The sequence below is a fragment of the Caretta caretta genome, chromosome 15, assembly GCF_965140235.1.
Source record: "Caretta caretta isolate rCarCar2 chromosome 15, rCarCar1.hap1, whole genome shotgun sequence".
NCBI classification, from domain to species: Eukaryota; Metazoa; Chordata; order Testudines; family Cheloniidae; genus Caretta; species Caretta caretta.
Genome location: NC_134220.1, coordinates 25,773,787 through 25,792,658, shown reverse-complemented (window position 1 = coordinate 25,792,658; position 18,872 = coordinate 25,773,787). Strand labels below are relative to the sequence as shown.

General features: G+C 45.0%; 1 protein-coding gene across 1 annotated transcript; it reads left to right on the top strand.

Moving 5' to 3' along the window:
• The first annotated feature begins 8,152 nt into the window (after nt 1–8,152).
• On the top strand, nt 8,153–18,425 carry OGFOD2 (2-oxoglutarate and iron dependent oxygenase domain containing 2). Its single transcript, XM_048821474.2, has 7 exons — nt 8,153–8,316; nt 10,210–10,266; nt 11,920–12,030; nt 13,270–13,369; nt 14,446–14,570; nt 16,280–16,537; nt 17,489–18,425. The coding sequence occupies exons 1-7, from the start codon at nt 8,179–8,181 to the stop codon at nt 17,762–17,764; spliced, it is 1,065 nt and encodes a 354-aa protein (XP_048677431.1). The 5' UTR covers nt 8,153–8,178; the 3' UTR covers nt 17,765–18,425.
• Nucleotides 18,426–18,872: the final 447 nt, after the last annotated feature.

Here is an 18,872-nt window from a genome sequence, read left to right as displayed (position 1 = left end):
CTTTAAATGAGCAGGGCCAGAAGAGCTGTAGAAGGGCTGGCTGGGGAGCTGGTTTGACCGTTAATATAGTGTTTTCATAAGCCTTGGAGCACTGGGGAAGCTCCAGAAGACTGGAAGAAAGCTGATGATGTGCCAATTTTTAAGAAGGGTAAACAGGGTGACCTGGGTTATTACAGGCCTGTCAGCATGACATTGATCCCCGAGCAAGATAAAGGAGCAGCTGATACAGGACGCCATTAATGAAGAATTAAAGGGTGATGTCATTAATCCATATCAACATGGGTTATATGGAAAATAGATCCCATCAAACTAACTTCATATCATTTTTGATGAGATCCCAAGTTTGGTTGATAAAGGTAATAATGCTGCTGTAATAGACTTCTGTAAAGCGTTTGACTTGGTACCACACATTTTGATTAAAAAACAAGAATGATATAGAATTCCCATGGCACACATTACATGGATTAAAAACTGGCTAACTGATAGGTCTCAAAAGGTAACAGAGAATCATCATCTAGCAGGTGTTTCCAGTGGGGTCCTGCAGTGATTACTTCTTGGCTCTATGCTATTTAACATTTTTATCAGTGACCTGGAAGAGACCATAAAATCATCACTGATAAAGTTTTCAGATGAGACAAAAATTGTTGGAGTGGTAAATAATGAAGAGGACAGGTCACTGACTCAGAGCGCTCTGGATCGCAAACAAACAATATGCATTTTAATATGGCTAAATGTAAACGTATACATCTAGCAACAAAGAATGTAGGTCCCACTTACATGGTGGGGGACCCTATTCTGGGAACAGTGATTCTGAAAACAATTTGGGCATTGTGGTGGTTAATCAACTGAAGAAGATGAACTCTCAATGTGACACGATAGCCAAAAGAGCTAATGGGATCCTGGGATGCATGAACAGGGGACTCTCGAGCAGACAGGTTATTTTACCTCTGTGTTTGGCACTGGTGCGACCGCTGCTGGAATCCTCTGTCCAGTTCTGGTGACTACCGTGATGGGGTGGTTACCCCACAAAGGCCCGACTGGGTAAAAAAGGCCAATTAGCCCTGTGACAGGCTGCACTTAGGGGAGAGTCAGGGCTGAAAAGGTAAGATGGGCGATGAAGCCCAGCTCAGCAGGGGCAGGCTGAGCTGGTATAAAACTAGGAGTGGAACGCAAGAATGGGCTGTAAAAGATACAAAGTACAGTGTAGGGAGATCATAGACTCAGGAAGCAAGTCTGCTAGGCTGCAAAATGGAAGCAGGAAAAGGGGATGCAGAAGGAACAGTGCACCACTCCCTAAAGAGGAGGGGAGAGGATAAGAGACATGGAGGAGTCTTGGGGGAGTGGTGAACCCTGGGATCCTGCGTGGAGATACAGACTCTGGCAAGAATCCAAGAAAGGGTGAAGTAGCCATAGGGAGCAGAGGAGGCTCCAGTGGTAACATGGGATGGGCTAGAAGACAGAGACAGGAAGGTAGGAAAGAGCCTAGGGAAACAGTGAAGCAGCTAGGATTACTTAGACTATAGTTGCTGGATATAGAGTCCCTGGGCTAGAACCTGGATTAATGGGTGGGCCCAGGTCCCCCTACTGGGGAAGTGGCATACTCTTGGCAGAGGAATGGAAGACTGCCTGAGACTTTGATACCTCGGAAGAGGAAGCCTACAGTGACCTGGACGGAGGGCCAAGCCACAAAGAGGGAGCACCCTGAGACACGAAGAGAGAGCACCTGAATCCAGAGAGACTGAAGGATGGGCATCAGACTGATCAAGAGTTCTTCCCCAGGCGCGGCCACAAGGAGGCGCCATAGTAGTGAACCCTGTTACACCCACAATTTAAGAAGTTAAGTTGATAAAGTTAGAAAGGGTTCAGAGAAGAACCATGAGAATGATTGTCACAGTTTTCTAATCCTTTAGACTCAAAGAACTCAATCTATTTAGCTTAACAAAGAGAAGGCTAAGAGGTCACTTGATTACATTGTATAAGTACCTACATGGGGAACAAATATTTAAGAATGGGCTCTTCAGTGTAACCGAGAAAGGTCTAACATGATCCAATGGCTGCAAGTTAGATAAATTCAGACTGGAAATAACATGTCAATTTTTAACAGTAAGGGTGATTAACCACTGGAAAACTTACCAAGGGTTGTGGCAGATTCTCCATCACTGATAATTTTTTAAATCAAGCCTGGATGTTTTTCTAACAGGTCTGCTCTAGGAGTTATTTTTGGGAAGTTCAATGGCCTGCAGTATACAGGAGGTCAGACTGGATGATCACAATGGTCCCTGCTGGCCTTGGAACCTATGAATTTAAACCTCTTGGGATACGTTTTGGGGTTTGCATATCACAACTGAAACCAAGAACCCTTTTCCCCTGGAGCAGCCGCACTCTAAAGTCCCCCTCACAGCGACCTGGCAAGCCCACATACGACCATCTCTGACTCAGCTGGGAGTTACTGTCAGGGAGTCCTGGGGTGAGGTGAACACCCCCAAATGAAGATGGCCAAGCCCAAGGTGCAAGGTCTGGTCCAGATCAGAATTTTCCAAGAGTTTGCAAGTGTTCCCCATCTTTGTTGATAATCTTCTGCTTTGGAGGAGCTGGAGTTGTTTGGATTGTGAGAAAGCATAAATCTTTTTTCAAATCATGCTTCAGCTTCCCCTAGTGGCTGGTTACAGACACTGCAGGGATTAAGGACAGGTTTCAGAGTAGCAGCCCTGTTAGTCTGTATTCGCAAAAACAAACGGAGTACTTGTGGCACCTTAGAGACTAACCAATTTATTTGAGCATAAGCTTTTGTGAGCTATACTTGCTCACTTGCTATAGCTCATGAAAGCTTATGCTCAAATAAATTGGTTAGTCTCTAAGGTGCCACAAGTACTCCTTTTCTTTTTGCAGGGATTAAGGTGCATGTGAGTAGTGGTGGTGAGATAGTGGAGGTAGAAAACCAGCCATCCAAAATGTAGAGGTGGGTGGAAGCTCCAGTCCCCCCTGGAGAAGGCAGGAAGCTCTGGCAGGAATCCAGGATGGTCAAGGCCAGGCACAGCCAAGGATACCTCCAATGAACCCAACATCAAATGAAAAACCCACCACCAAAGGGTTCAAAAGGAAAGAAGGATCCCAGAGAATCACCTGTCTCTGCCCCCTGGAGAAACAACTGCCCCCGAAAGAGATTTCTATTTGGCTGCCCTCTTCCCCCGTGAAAGCCACAATTCAGTGTGTGACCTTCTCCCAGCCACTTGCCCCAAACTGCTCTGCTGCAACAGCTGGGTGTGTTAGCTTCAGGGTGGGGAGGGCGCAGATGGGAACATATCCACAAATAGTGCATTTCTGGAGGAACTCAGGGGAGCTGCAAGTGAAGGTTTCCTGTTAAACAGGAGGGAAAACCAGTGACACACCAGTCAAGGGTGACATCAAGATTAGACCTCAACTGGAGTACTGTGTCCAGTTCTGGGCACCACGTTTCAGGAAGGATGTGGACAAATTGGAGAGAGTCCAGAGTACAGCAACAAAAATGATTAAAGGTTTAGAAAACATAACCTATGAGGGAAGATTAAAAAAAAACAATTTTTTCAGTCTGGAGAATAGAAGACTGAGAAGGAACATGATCACAATTTTCAAGTTTTATATAAAAGGTTGTTACAAGGAGGAGGAAGAAATTTATTTTTTCTTAACCTCTGAGGCTACGACAAGAAGCAATGGGCTTAAACTGCAACAAGGGAGGTTTAGGTTGGACATTAGGAAAAACTTCCTAACTGTCAGGGTGGTTAAGCACTGGAATAAATTGCCTAGGGAGGCTGTGGAATCTCCATCACTGGAGATTTTTAAGAGCAGGTTAGACAAACATTTGTCACGAATGGTCTAGATAATTAGTCCTGCCACAAGTCCAGGGGACTGGACTAGATGGCTCCTCGAGGTCCCTTCCAGTTCTATGATTCCCCTCGTGACTCGGGCTATCCCCGCAGAGCTTCATCTGCAGAGAGTCTGCACAAGTGCCACATGGCATCTGTGCACAAGAGATCACATCACCCTGATGGAGGTGCAGGGGGAAGGAGGCGCCTTTGGAAGCATTGCCTGAACTGTCTCTGTGGGCGTGCATGACTCTGACATGGTTAAAACCCTGGCAACAGCTCTAGTACTTACCCAGTCTACTACATCCTTCACAATCCCCAGCCAATAGTACCGGCTCTGAATCCTGTGCACTGTCTTCTTCTGTCCCAGATGGTTCCCGATTTCTGTGAAGTGGCTTTCCAGGAAGACCTGCCGCCTCCTTTCAGGATCCACGATGACTTCACGCTTTTCCTCCTTCTTTGGTCCCACGTAATAGAGGCAGCCACCTGCAGCGAAACACAAAAGAGGATTAGCAACAGACAGCTCAAAACCAGCACTTCACAGCACGCTGGCTAGCTCAGACTTTTTTTTTTTTTTTTTTAAAAGGCACACTCCCAAAACTTCCAGCTAGTGGATCCCAAATGAGAGGCCATTCTTCCATGCTGAGAAAACCGTAAGAAACATAATAGAGAATTGACCATGGACCCACTGAGACAGAATTAAACAAAATAAATCCAAGAACCTATTTTCTGAATGTAGAACGCAGTAGAACTCTCCAGGCTAGGGAAGTCATTTTGTCCCAGGATAACTTCACTCTAAGCAGAGGTTTCCTATAACCAGAATTATAATTTATCCCTTGGAATGCATCAAAATTACTTTATTTTATTTTACTGCTCTCAGAGCTTTCCTCCCTCCAGAGTCACTAGAAGCCAATTCCATCAGAGAGCAACAGAAAAGGAATCTCATTAAGGGTTATATGAACTGGGCTGCTCTATTGAAACTCACCTTCTGCTTAGAACATAAGTGACCACATTCCTCTCTCTACTCTATGCGATATAGGTTCTTATACCTACTACTAGTATAGTAGTTTACCTACAGTGAGCGGTAAACACATTACGCAAAGGTGCTCAGATGCTCTGGTGATGAGTGTGGTATAAAAACCTCCAAAGAACAGAACAGACCCGTACACCTCGCCGCCCTCCCACTGAAAGCGTGCAGGAGTCAGCCCTGGCTGTGTACGTAGGAGCATGCAGTGTAGGTGCAGAGCTGTGGGCGTGGTGCAAGGGGGGTGCGTAGCATGCATGTGCCAGGAGTGTTTGGGGCAGGGAGGCAGCGATCTGCAGGGGCAGTTCAGGGTTGCCAACTCTCATGATAACGAATTGTTTTCCTAAAAGCCCCAGCTCCTGGAGTCAGGTGGATATGTGATGATTTCAGCCTCCATTCTTAGAGGAAAAAGTAAGTTTCTAGTCCTGGTGGCTGCAGAGAAAGCTTCCAGATGTGACCCCGGTTTGCCACCCAGGCTCGAAAATCAGAAGGCAAATAAAAAGAACCCCAAGCCTATTCATTTGACATGATTTCAAAGCCAATCTCGTGATTTTGGAGCCCTGGGGGTGGCAGTAGGGGCGGCTACCGTGCCCCCCTCCCTCGCGTTACCTTCGATGATGAATTTCTGAGCGTAGCGCTTGAGGTTTTTCCTCTTGATGGAGCAGAAGCTGGGCGGGAAGCAGCCCTCGGACAGCAGGCGGTAGATGTCCTCGAACTTGCTGCTGGGGCTGCAGGACTCCACCACCTCCTCCTCGGCCACTTGCAGGGCGGAGTCCATGGTCAGCATGGGGGAGGCTGCGGGGCCCCCCGCCGGGGCTGGCGGCTCGGGGGGGCTGGAGGCCAGCAGCGCGGGAGGCTCTGCCGCCGCCCAGGCACGGCGCGCGCGTCCCCCCCCCCGCGGCTCAGGCCAGGCCGGGCTCTTTTCACAGGGACACCAGCAGCGCCGAGGCGGGGGCCCGCTAAGGGTCCGTGGATCAGTGTCGCTCGGCAGCGAGCGCCGCAGAGCGCCTCTCTCCGCAGCTCTGCCTGCGTTCCGTGTCCTCCCCCCCGCCGGCCCAGACCCACAGAGGATCCCAGGTGCTGGGCCTGGGGGTACTGCTGTGCTTGCCCCCCCCCGCCCCCGGCTTGAAGTGGTTTACATCATATCCATGGTTTACTGTTTCAGAGTAACAGCCGCGTTAGTCTGTATTCGCAAAAAGAACAGGAGGACTTGTGGCACCTTAGAGACTAACCAATTTATCTGAGCATAAGCTTTCGTGAGCCACAGCTCACTTCATCGGATGCATACTGAGTGTATATAATAAGATCTTCTACACTTTCCACGGTATGCATCCGATGAAGTGAGCTGTAGCTCACGAAAGCTTATGCTCAAATAATATGGTTTACTGTGTGGTTCAACGGCTCTTAGCACCCCCACTATGCCAATTGTTCCAGCCCCGCTGCAGAGGAAGGGAGTCTCATATCATAGGGCTGGAGTGGGAGTCTAGGCCAGCCCCCTGCCTGGCCCCAGCTGCAGAGCCTGGCCGTGGGGAATGACAGTAGGCAGCACAGAAAACCCTCTCCCTTGGGACTGAGGCGCTTGGAGACTTCGTTGAGAATTACAGCACTGCAGAGTTCACTGGAGGCTTTAAAAGCTAACGTGGTTTGTTTGAAGGGCAAGGTGTTCTCAGCAGCAACTGCCTTCAGAAAGTCTGCCTGAGAACAGAACTCGGCGTGGGTAACAATTCCTCCAGTGACATCCACTGATTTTATAGCAGCCACACTCGATGCGTGAGTGTAAGAGAGCGAGGAGGGATTTTCCTGAACAAAATGAAACCAGGTGTTGAGAAAAAAGTTACCCAGCTCCACGGGCCTGAGCCAGTTCCCCTTTAAATCAGTGGAAAGAATCCCACTGACTTAAATTGGCCTTGGATCAGGCCCTACAGTTAGGGCACTGCCTCAAACTTACCTTCCACTTCAAACTTGGTGGCGTATCTGCGGAGGCTCCTCTTCTGTAGTGCAGTGAGGTGCCTGGGATATCGGCCTTTGGCCAGGTATTTGTACACCTGCTTGTACCTCTCTAAGGATTCAGCCCTGGTCTCAGCCTGGATCCCTTCCACAGCTCGGACTTCTGTCTGGGTGCCGCGTTCCACCTCAGTCAGACCTGCCATTCCTGAAGAAAACACCGAATGGATTAATTACAGCTTCCAGGCTCTCCGGTAGTGTCTCGGTTTGGAGCTTTCAGCATATATGACACACTAATGCCCTCCTACACTGTGTATCTGTCACCATTGCCCTCGACTGGATAGAGCATCAGCACTGCTCAAGTGCATAAACAAGTGGGACCATGTTGTCTCTTCTAGCATCCACAGCCTACTGAGGAGGTTGGCTGGGCTCTAAATACTAATTCCACTTGTTTTGTTAGGTATATTGCATGCATATGCCTAGAGCACTGGGTGGACAGTTCTCCACTCACCCCCTTCCAATATCATGATATCTCGCATGATTACAGAAATTATAGATTAATAGCAATGCTCTTTATACTGCTTCAGTTAAAATTCAACCAAAGAGAATGAACTCAATCAGTGTAAACAGAATTGACTTTTCATCAGCAGGTCGCAAAGTGCTTTACAAAGGCGATCAGGACCATTATCTCCATTTTATAGATGGGAAACTGAGGCATGGGGCACCCACCCCTCCATTATTCTGCGATGACGTGGATGGGTACATTTTAAAATACATTATAAAACCTACACAAAGGTGAATGTCTGTGCTGGTAACAAGTGAAACATTGACATTTATTCAGTTTCTTGCAAAATAGTTCAAAAATTGGTCATTACAATCATCATCAATAGAGCATCAGCACAGGGTGATCAAGCCATGTCATCCCCAAAGAAAGATCCCAAACGCTTTCTAATCCATGCACAGGGGTCGCCCACCCAGAACTAAAATGCCCCTTTCCATCTCACTGTTCCACTAGGGCTCTTAATGTACCATGGGGCTGATTCAGGAGAGCCCAATGCGGGTGGAAGAGGAGAGGAGGAAGAGAAGGAAAATAGGACAGGAGAGAAGAAACAGAAGGGGAAGAGTCAGTAAATAGGGGTCTGGAGACCGAAGACTGAGAAACAGGCAAAAAGCTCCCTGTGTTCTCTTCGTTCCCTTTCCCCGAGTAATTTGTTGACGCTCCCTTGTGTGCACAGCGGCCACCGGAAGCAGGACCTGTTGGTTCTTGGCGGAGCCATTTGTTTGCCGGACCCGCTGCCCTTACAGCCATTCCCTGGTGACTATCTCAGCCCGAGGCGCCGCTCCGCCCTCCACAGTCCGGGTGGAAACATGTCCACGGGGTCCGCGGCCCCGGCCCGGGGCTTCTTGGCCTGCGCCTGCTTCCACACGGACAACCTGTTCCTGCGGCGCTACGGCCTGCACGTCAGCTACCGGGACGAGCCGCAGCTCCGCAGGGACTATGGGCTGGTAACCGCCCCCCGGCACCCACAGGGGATGGGGGAGATGGGGGCCAGGGGCGGGGGGAGATTCCCCTGGCTGGGGAAAGCAGATGGGGACCTCCTGCAAGCACCAATACCTGGTGTTCACATTGTACTGGTGGATCCCAGGTGCTGTATTGGGTGGTCACCCGCCCTCATCCCCCGCAATTCAGCTACATTTGGGGCTGGATCTTCCCTACAGCTGCAGGCAAAATAGGGTTTGAATAAACACTTATTGCACCATTTCATCCCACAGGATTCCAAAATGATTCACAAACTGTACATGGGCCTCTGGCCTGCCTCTGACATGCATCCACCTCTGGAGAAGGAGGTAGTAGCTATTTAACACAACAGTCTCCATCAAGAAGTGGATAAGTGGAAATGCAACATCCATTAATATTGCACTGCCATAGAGGATTTTAAGCCAGTCTGCAAAATTGCGAATGTCTTAGCCCTATTTTATAGATAGGAAAACTGAGGTCCATATTAAGGAGTTTAATGAAGGTCACAAATTTGTGGCAGAGCTGGAAGTAGAAACCAGATCTCCTAACTCATGGTTCCCTAGACAACACTGCTTCTCTTTAAAATGTATATTCAGAACAGTTGCATGCTAAAAGAAAATACACGCACAAGTCTAGTCACCTTCTGGAGTCTTTCCATTAAAGTTGTGTTGCAAATGCTGTTACTGGAAAACACAAACCTGCACTTGGGGTATGTGCTAAAGCAAGCTGTAGCGTTCAGCGCCTTTACTATAGAAATATTGTACTTTTCCCTAGGGAGGCAGCCATCTCTTATGCCCTATGCAAAGTATTGCCTTAACATATTATAGGTGATCTATGAACTCCATGTTCGATATACAAGTTTCCTATAAAGCTAGGATCATATTAGAAGGGAAAAAAATGATCAAAGAGTCACTAAAGCACGACCTTCAACTGGGATACTGACCACTGGGGTAATGTGGGTCAATTTTCAGGTCTACCCATCTCTATAGTACCATTAAAAGCAGAATTGCATAATTCAAACTGTAAAACAAACATAGTAGATATCCTTTAATGAGTTTTCTTTTAGGAACATGTTAAAAGACCATCTTGCCAGTGTCTGGGATTTCCTCCCAAATTGTCAAGTCTCAGTACAGATGAGGTGGGACTCAAATTGTAGTTCATCTAGCTATGTCAAAAAGCTGGCAGGTAATTGACAACCTTCTAGCACAACATTGCGGAGGATGTGCTGGAGGCTTTCCCTGCTGTGGGAGAAGAACTCCAGCAGCAGGACGCTATACTGCTAAAATTAGCTGTGTAGATAGGGAGGCATGGATTAGGTGAGTAGACAGCTAGTTTATCTTCTGGCCTGAGAATCTAGGAGACCTCCTGATTCCTCTGGCAACAGGTAGTGCTACTATGCAAAAGAATTGGGGAGAAAGGAATTAGTGGGTATGGCCTACACCCCAAAGGGCTGGTTGTGGAGTGGGTATATCGGGATCAAGGAAAAAGCAGCCCAGAATAAAGAATCCGGGGAGAAAACCCAAACACCTTGCTCATAGTCTGTTTTGTGTTTTAATTCTGCTCCTAAAGCAAACTTTGGGTTGCAGTGTCAGAGCCCCAGACCCTTTCTTAAGGAGCTAGACTGCTGTGTCAATTGCTCTGCCTACTGTTAAATCTAAATAGATTTACATGACATAATTAGATTAGAGCCAGAAACATATTTTTTTTAAATTAAAGCTAAGAGTCTCTCAGAATTCCAGGAGCTGGGACTTGATGAAAGACACCAAATATCAGGAGACTCATTTGAAAATTGCAAGAGTTGACAACACTGCCCATGCCAGGTTGATGAGCACCATAAAAATCAGTGATACTTATCAACAGTTAATCTCTCTATATTACAGGTGTTAGGTGATCATGGCTGTAGGAGTGATGAAGACTTTAATGCAGTTCTGGAAGAGGTATACACAATTTCACCAATAAGTCATTTGTAAAGGTCCAGACAACTCCACATGGACCACCTGTTTTCATATGTATTGCTTATCTCGATTAATTACAATTTTCCGACCACAAGTTGCGGAATCTGCCTGTTTAAGTGGGAGTAGAGATCTAATCTAGAAGGCTTTCTTCAGAACAAATTTTTATTTACAGGAACTTTTATATATAGGGTTAACGCTACAGCATTTGGGGATATAGTTTGTATGAACAGTGAAGCAGAAAGGTCAAGCGATTTGCTGAAAGCCAGAGGGAGGCAATGTTACATATAGGATTGAAACACTCGGTCCTGGTTTCCCTCCTGTCCCCCAACACTCTCTTACACTTGGACATAAATGATGTGCTGGATTGATATAGAAGTTGAAAACTACCTACTGGCGCCTGAGTACCAGGTTGGATATCCTGATGAGCTCATTTGTTGACAAAGTCCTGAAGTTAACACTGACATTTATTCCATGACAATGGGCCCCTTGCTCTCCTTCCTGTTGGTTTAACCAGTCTGCCCCATCTCTTTTCTAATTTTCCCCCATTCTCCTTTTTCGTAAAATATGTTTCAGAAGTTAGTGTAGTGCATTTAGATCATACCATTTCATCCCAAAGGATCCTGCAGCACTGTACACACTGTGTACAGGGATCACTCACATACCACTGAAATGCAGCCACTTCTAGGGTGAGGTATTCAGCAAAATAGATTAATATTAATTGCATCATTTAATCGGAAAGGATTCCTAAACAACTTAAAATCAGTATAACCCCCACAGCCTTCTTTGGCCATATGGAAACCAAGAGTCCTCCAGCATCAATATCCAGTTCAAGTCAAGACTGAAAAGAAAATCAATGTCTATATTAATATTAACCCGAAATACATGGGGTCTGCAGTACCCAGTTTCTGCCACTATAAGATATTGTTAAGAGCAGGATCTCTCTCTCTACAGGGTACTTTCAAGGGAGTATTCCATCTCAAGGGAGTATTCCATCTCTGGTTGCCAAATAGGCCCAAATAAAGGGAGATTTTTGAAAGTAAGTTACCCCTCTCTATGGTAAGTGCCTGGCTTTATAGGCCCAGGAGAATGGAGGAGCTCAGACATGGTGTCCGAACCCTCCAGATAATTCTTCTGCCTCCCACTTTCACAAGGGTAGCTCAAAATTAGCCTCCCAGGAGGTTTATGAAATTGGAAGAGCTGCCTGAGTTTAATGCTACTACGGGTTGCTTCCTCCTTAAGTGACAACAGCGCTTGGTAATGAGCTTACTCAAGAGTGAACATTCTGGCCTATCTAAAGTTAGGCAACTGAAACCACATGTAGGCACCTAATAAGGAGCCTGCTTTTTCAAGGTGCTGAAAGTTTGCAGTCTCAGTTAACTTCAATGGAATTCCTTTAGGTGTTGTTTTGTTTTTTAAACCCACCCTTCTGTCTTAATGGGAGTCTGACTCAGACCTCTCCTTGCCCTTTTAATGACCCATTGAAGGCACAGAAATACATTCAGAACTCCGGAAGGTGCACATGAGCAGATAATGCATTTAGCAAAAATTACCGTTTTGAATCAATGAATGAAACTTTTTTATTATTATTACTGCCAGCATTTGATCGCTTAATGAGATCGTGTCTCTTATTCCTAGATTCAGAAAGAAGTGCAAAGAAGACAGCAATTAGATCATCAGTCCATGGCAAGAAAAGCCATAATTTCACAATGTTACAAACCAAAGCATCCAGAAGTATACGTTCTACAGGTAAAATACATGCTGTTTTGAATCTGTAATGGTGTCATAGTAACCACATGGAAATCTAGTTTGAAATAGGAAAGCCTCTTTTGTGCCCTTCAGAATCCTGTATAGTCTCAGGACTGTATTAATTTAAAAGTGGACTGACTTCCACAACTTGGACATCCTCATAAATTTCTATTGAAGTAGACAGAACACCCTCTGGATGTGATTCTCTTCTTACTCTCGGTTTATTCTGGGGTAACTTAACTAAAGTCAGTAGTTACATTCCCATAGATGAGAATAGACTCAGAACCAGCTCAGACTGCTGTTGGTAATATTAGGTGTAAAGTGTTATCACGAAGACTGTTGGGCAGTACAGAGTTTAAGGAGCAGCCAATAGAAAGATTAATCTAATAACAAGTGCTACACTCTGCATCACGCTCTTCATTGTGTAATATTCATAGCACAGCCCGATTATTGTCTGGTGTTGAGATCCTGGCCCAAAGCAAGGTGGTAAAAAAAAAAAATTAAAACAAAAAATCTATGGGGCATGACTGTTTGCACACTGATCTGCCAGGGGTTCTCAAACTTAATTCCACTACAACCTCCTTCTGACAACCAAAATTATTACATGACCCCAGGAGGGGGACTGAAGCCTGAGCCCCGCTAAGCCCCACCACCCCGGGTTGGGGAGGGGGCGGGCAAAGCCCGAGCCGCACTGCCCTATGGGGGTGGGGGGGCCAAAGCCCAAGGGCTTCAGCCCCCTGGCAGGGGGCCTGTAACCTGAGCCCTGCCATTCAGGCTGAAGCAACTCGGGCTTCGGCCCTGGACAGTGGGGCTCCTGCTTTGGCTCCGGGCCTCAGGAAGTCTAAGCCAGCCCACGCGACCCCATTAAAACAGGGTTGTGACCCACTTTGGGGTCCCAACCCACAGTTTGAGAACTGCTGTCAGCTAGGTTATGTGTGCCCATAGTGTGATCTGTGCAAAGATAAATCTGACCAGCTATAGCTTATAATTACAATTGAACCCCAGCAAGAAGTAATTTACATAAATCTACCAAGAAAAAAACAAGTGCAGATTACAGCTTTGTGCATTTCTTCACGATTTAAATATTTTATGTATGTTTATATCCAAGCTAGCTGTGGCCCCTAGACTCCACTTCCATTTCAGCTGCTGCCAGTGGCGTGGCTGTTTGAAGGTCAGAGATGAAGTCATTGTGTGTTCATTTTATTTTTTTCTTTGTCTTTCTCCCCATCTAACACCAAGGATTCATTTCTGGCTCCGGAGTTTTTAGAGACAGTTAAGTACTGCACGTCACAAGATGCTGATCTCCAAGGCCTCGTGCGCCACATTGATTCTATATCAGGTAAAGTGAAAGGACCTATCAGCAATGTGGGTAGAGCCACACTCTGATACACACAAGTGGTTTCAGCGGTGAATTATTTGTTCTAAACCAGTTCTCTAATATTGTAATTTTGAAAAATGACTGACCACTGTTAGAATGTTTTCTTCTGTATGATCAAAGTTCTTGAAAGAAGCAGCGTAGTCTAGTTGTTATAGATGGGGGAAATCTTGGCCCCTTTAAAGTCAATGGCACAACTCCCATTGGCCAGGATTTCACCACTGGGATCTACGTTGGCTGTACCACTGACTCAATGTTTGACCTTGGGCAAGTCTGTTCAAGGGATGCTGTACACGTGGATTATTTTAAATGGGCTATTTCCCAAAGTTACCATTTTGTAGATCCCCCTTTAAATTAGGTCTTGAATATTTTTTTAGAAGTTCAGGGTTTTTCTGCTTGCTTGTTGATGTTCATGGGGCCTGTTCAGTATGGGAGAAGCTGACAGACCGAATATATAGGGGAAGCAATGAAAGTATAAAAAGTAAAATGGAAAATAGAGGGGTTTTTGCTTTCACACCCATTGTGGGTGTTGCCTATAAGAGGAATAATTTTCAGGCACAAGTGACTTTTTCAAGCTGTCAGTGTCCCAGCTCCCTCATTTGTAATACTCATCCACTTTGTATGCAGATCTCTAAGGCCCTGTGCTGGAAGTGTAATGTTGTTGTATTGTATTCCTAACAGAAAGGGCTAATTGATTGGCATGGAGAGTCTTAGAGAGATGATGTCCCACCTCCCACAAAATGCCATGCCTCAAGTAATTCTCCATCACCACCTGTTCACCTCATCATTCAAATGCTTTTAGCTATTGGCCTGGGAGGCTTTCAGTTTCCAGTCTGACCAATAAGTACCGTGCCCTAGAGTCCATCCGCCTTGTAGCAGTAACTGTTTAACAAACAGTAAAATATGCAGTGAGGCATATGGAGGCTGTGTTCTCTACTGTATTGCTGTCAAGTACTGTTTTCTGGCAAATAATGTTCTTGTTAAGGGTAGTCCTTACTGCTATTTTACCTAATAAGAGACACCTCCTTTTTCTTGGTCAGATAAGAGGATATATCGACTTCCAGTGTTCAGTGAGGAATTCTGCCGAGTCTTCATTGAAGAGCTGGAGAACTTCGAGCAATCTGAGATGCCCAAAGGCCGGCCAAACACTATGAATAACTATGGGGTAGGACTCAACTTTGTAGGGTTAATCTCTCATGTGCTATTCCAGCCTTTAAGCTGAGTGACACATATCAGACCAACCTATCTGCATGCTTCAAGGTCCATTCCCCTCCAAGATCTGGGGGAATCCATTACACACACTGATGTGCAACCCCAAATGCAGAGACACTCATAAATTAAAAGGCAGAGGGGTGAGGAAGTTAATTTTATTTATACTTCTAACTTAGTACATGTGGGAGGGGGAGGAGGCTGCCAGGAAGGAGATGTGAGGTGAAATCTGCTTTAGTGGAATTTTGTATTTAAAATTTTATATTATATATAAAAATAAAACAATTACTGAAAAAGTTTGATGGTAAAATGTTAGCACCCCGCTTTTAAACAAACACTCAGAAAAGTAGCACAATGTACACTAGTTAACTGAGATGGCTGCTTTACTGGGCCATATTCCGCGGATCTATTTATTCTAGTGATAGTGAATGGCAATGATTGCTACTCAGTTGGGGCAGCATTAATATAAGTGGGGACACACTTGGATAGTGCCAAGGGGTTAACTGGTGTTTAACTGGGTGTTGATATGGTAGATGTAATTCTGCTCTGAGTACAAAAGCTGCCAAATAAAGTTTTTAAAAAGAAAGATGAAATACCATGCATAATATTTAATGCAATACTGTATTCAGTTCAAGTCTATTTTTAATAAGTGTCTTCATCTGATGTGGGAGATTAGCCATCCACCCGAGTGTCCCACTTAAGAGACTTCTGCTGTATAAATTGGGACATACCATGCAAAGAGTGGGTTAGTAGGTTTATTGTTCAGACTGGAGGTCCTGCTTTATTACAGAGAACATAAGCCAGTGTCTTTATTGTAGTCACTTGTGCATTGTAACTGTATTCTCTGAAAAGAGAAGAAATCTATTCAATATGAACTATAAACTGCAGTGTCCAAATGGACAAGGAAAGGTTGTAAAAGAAACTGTGGAAATACACAGGTCAGGCAGAGTTTGTGGCTCTGCACACAAACTTCAATAGTCCTGATCTCTAGCTCTTCCACAATGAAGTTCATTTCCCTCTGCCATCCGTGAGGCCGTCTGCTCTTAGCCTCTTCCTCTCCAAGGACTACAAGTCCCAGTTTCTCTTGCCTTTCTGCACTGCTGCAGCAAGTTTCTGGCGTCTACTGCCGTTGCTCTGGGATCCACTGACTCCCTGCTTTAGAAAGTCGCCTCAAAACAGAGTGACTGTACACTGACCACACCATTCCAAGTGTGGTCTCCGTGTCCTTGCTTTGACTGTATATATGCATACAACTGGGACTTGATACTTCAGGAATGTAGCATTTTATATGTTAACTTAGTGCTGGTGAAAGGGGTTGGATTAACAGCCTGAGACTGGAGTTCTCTTTAGCCACACAAGACAGGACTCCTCTATGTAAACAGCAGGGATAGTACAACATACCAGTAAAAATTGGCTTTGTATATGGCACTAGTCATGCTGGTTTTGATCCTACTGGCATTCTGCAGGACATCACTTTTCATTCTGAACTCATTGCCCCAGTTATAGCCTGTGTCTTTGCTCGCTAGTTCTTTATCCACGTAAGCAGCAAGGTTGGAAGGGAAGACTGCTACCAGGAGGCTCAGTAGCATATCTGACAAAATACCAGAAGTCACCATGTTGCTATTTGCTGATCGGTGTGTTCCATGTACTCTCTCTTTGGTGCAGGTTCTGTTAAATGAGCTTGGATTGTATGAAGCTTTCATTACACCTCTGCGTGAAAAATACCTGCAGCCCATAACATCTCTGCTTTACCCTGACTGTGGGGGAGGCTCCCTGGACAGCCACAAAGCATTCGTTGTCAAGTACTCGCTACATGAAGATCTGGATTTGAGCTCTCACTATGACAATGCAGAAGTCACATTAAATGTATCCCTAGGAAAAGAATATACCGAGGGCAACTTGTATTTTGGAGACCTCAGACAGGTACTGAGAATCTCTCTCTAACTTAGGCCTGATCCTGCTCCCCACAAAATTCACGTTGACTTTGGAGGTGCAGGATCAGGCCATTAACTTTGTTTCAGGAACTTTTTGAATAACTGAGTTAAAGGAGACACCATCAAGTAGCCTTATGCTTAAAATATAGGGTTAACGCTCACAGATCAAACCTGGCCATTTTCATTGATTGGTTTATTTGATGTTATGAACCTAACTAGAATAAGCTGTGGAGGAGGATTGGTGCTTGTAGGGAGCTGTACTTTAAAAAAGAAGATCATATAAAAAGTTGATTGACTAAAATTAATTGTCTGCTTCTGACCAAATCAGGACTATCTTGTTCACCAGTTTTCTATGTAAGAGGAGGTTATAGTAAAATTTTTACTGCTGTAAATTAATCATAAATATTGAAGTTAACAGGAGTCTATTCAAATAGACCACACAGATAATTCGTACATCAGAGGAGGGAGTAAAATGCTCTACCTCCTTCTACAATTAAAATAATGATCAGAAGGGCTCATTTTGGAGGAGTGGACAAAATGCTTTAAAGACTCAAGCTGTTTCAGTCTTTCACTTGAGAAAACTAAAGCCCTGATCATTTGCAGTTATTAGAATTTCTCTTTTAGCAAGAGAGGGTTAATAACTCCCATGTCCTGGCCAAATTGCTATTGGACTGTTACAGTCTGCCTCTCTATGTGCCTCTATGTAGTTTGAGCTGTTTTACGATCTGTCCTTAACTGTCCGAACAGTTTAACAGCTGTAACATCTCATCCCAGAGGTGGCTGCATTTCAATTGTATGTGAAGTGATCCCTAGATATCATTGGTTAGTAAAACAGTCTGTGGTGAAAGGCACTAAAAGCAAGTTATAACAACTCTTTAGAAAGTCAGCAGCAAGAGATAGTTCATGTAACCTAGTGTCTGCTTTATTATCTATTTTCAAGGCCCCAACCCCAGTGCCAACGTATGTGGAGATTGAACATGTGATATCCCAAGGCTTGCTACACCGAGGAGGGCAGATTCATGGGGCACTGCCTGTCACTTCCGGGGAGCGCTGGAACCTCATTATATGGATGAGATCGTCTGCTGTCCGCAACCAGCTTTGCCCCATGTGCAACAAGAAACCTGAATTAGTGGATGCTGAGGGGTTTGGAGATGGGTTCACAAGAAGTTCTGAAGGTGACATGCCGAAGACTGTGGATTTATGCTCGTTAATATAGGAGATGGTAAGGAGTGAATTCTCCATTCTGAGCTGACTAAAACTGAGCTCCAAGCCCCAAGCCAGCAGAAATAAGCACAGTATCCCTTTGACAGAAACATGTCAGGTCAACAAATAGCTTCTTAGAAGGCAACTCAAAAACTGTTCTCTTGGGGCGAGGGAAAACAGCTTTTTGAGCAGCAGCTGCCATCTGGGGTCTACTGGAGAAGTTGGTGTCTGGGGTAGACAATGCCTGCACTCTGAGAATTTTTTATAAGCATATTTTGAAAATGTAAAAAGGCTTAAGGTATTGATCTATACCATGAACTGCAGAGGTCATCTGAGTACAATCACACGTATAGAAAACAGAAGGACTGCTTACGTCTTATACAAAGAGAGCTGTTCTGACAGCCACTGTTACTGGTTGATGTATAAAGATAGCATATTATTGTATAATTCTTTTATGTCAGTCAGCATCCATTCACAATTACCACTGCCCTCTTCTGGATGCAATATCAAACTTCACTAGGGTAAGAGCCTGCTGCTTCCCAGTGGATGGAAGGCAAGACCCACTCAGAATGTGACAGAGTTGTCCCCTAGGGGCTAAAACAAGCAACTTTGTGATCAAGTTGCTTCCAATGGCTGCATCTTACAAGACAAGCATAAACCCTGTTACTCTACAAGTGAGTGTAGTGAGTCACTTATTGCCTTACATTATAACCCCAGACTGAGAGCGCTAAAAATCACTTTTTAAAGATATTGTGGATTCCACATACACAAGCAGAAATCCACTGTAGAGCCAAGGATTTGGGGGGCTGTTTGCAATTTATGACAACACGTCTCTCGGGTGTAAGGAAAGAGCATGCAGAAGTAGTCTAAACGTTTGTAATCACCTTCCATTAGGTATGAGAATATCCTTCCAAGATGGGCAGACAGAATAAACTATCTTCAAGGGAAGAGTGGACATTCTAGTCTTACATGACCAATGCAATCTTTTGAATTCTTTAATTTGGCACGAAGATCCCGCTATGATGAGAGAGTGAGATTAGATAGTCACACACATTATCTGTCTCAGTGCCTGTTAGTCCATGACATTAATTCAAAACTTCAAGTCACAGACTCTAAAAATC

Bases quoted from the DNA above. Each gene is read 5' to 3' on its own strand.
- OGFOD2 (XM_048821474.2), top strand. From the start codon at position 8,179: ATGTCCACGGGGTCCGCGGCCCCGGCCCGGGGCTTCTTGGCCTGCGCC. The intron at 12,031-13,269 runs GTAAAATACATG...TCTAACACCAAG, and splicing joins CAGAAGTATACGTTCTACAG to GATTCATTTCTGGCTCCGGA. The intron at 14,571-16,279 runs GTAGGACTCAAC...TCTTTGGTGCAG, and splicing joins ACACTATGAATAACTATGGG to GTTCTGTTAAATGAGCTTGG.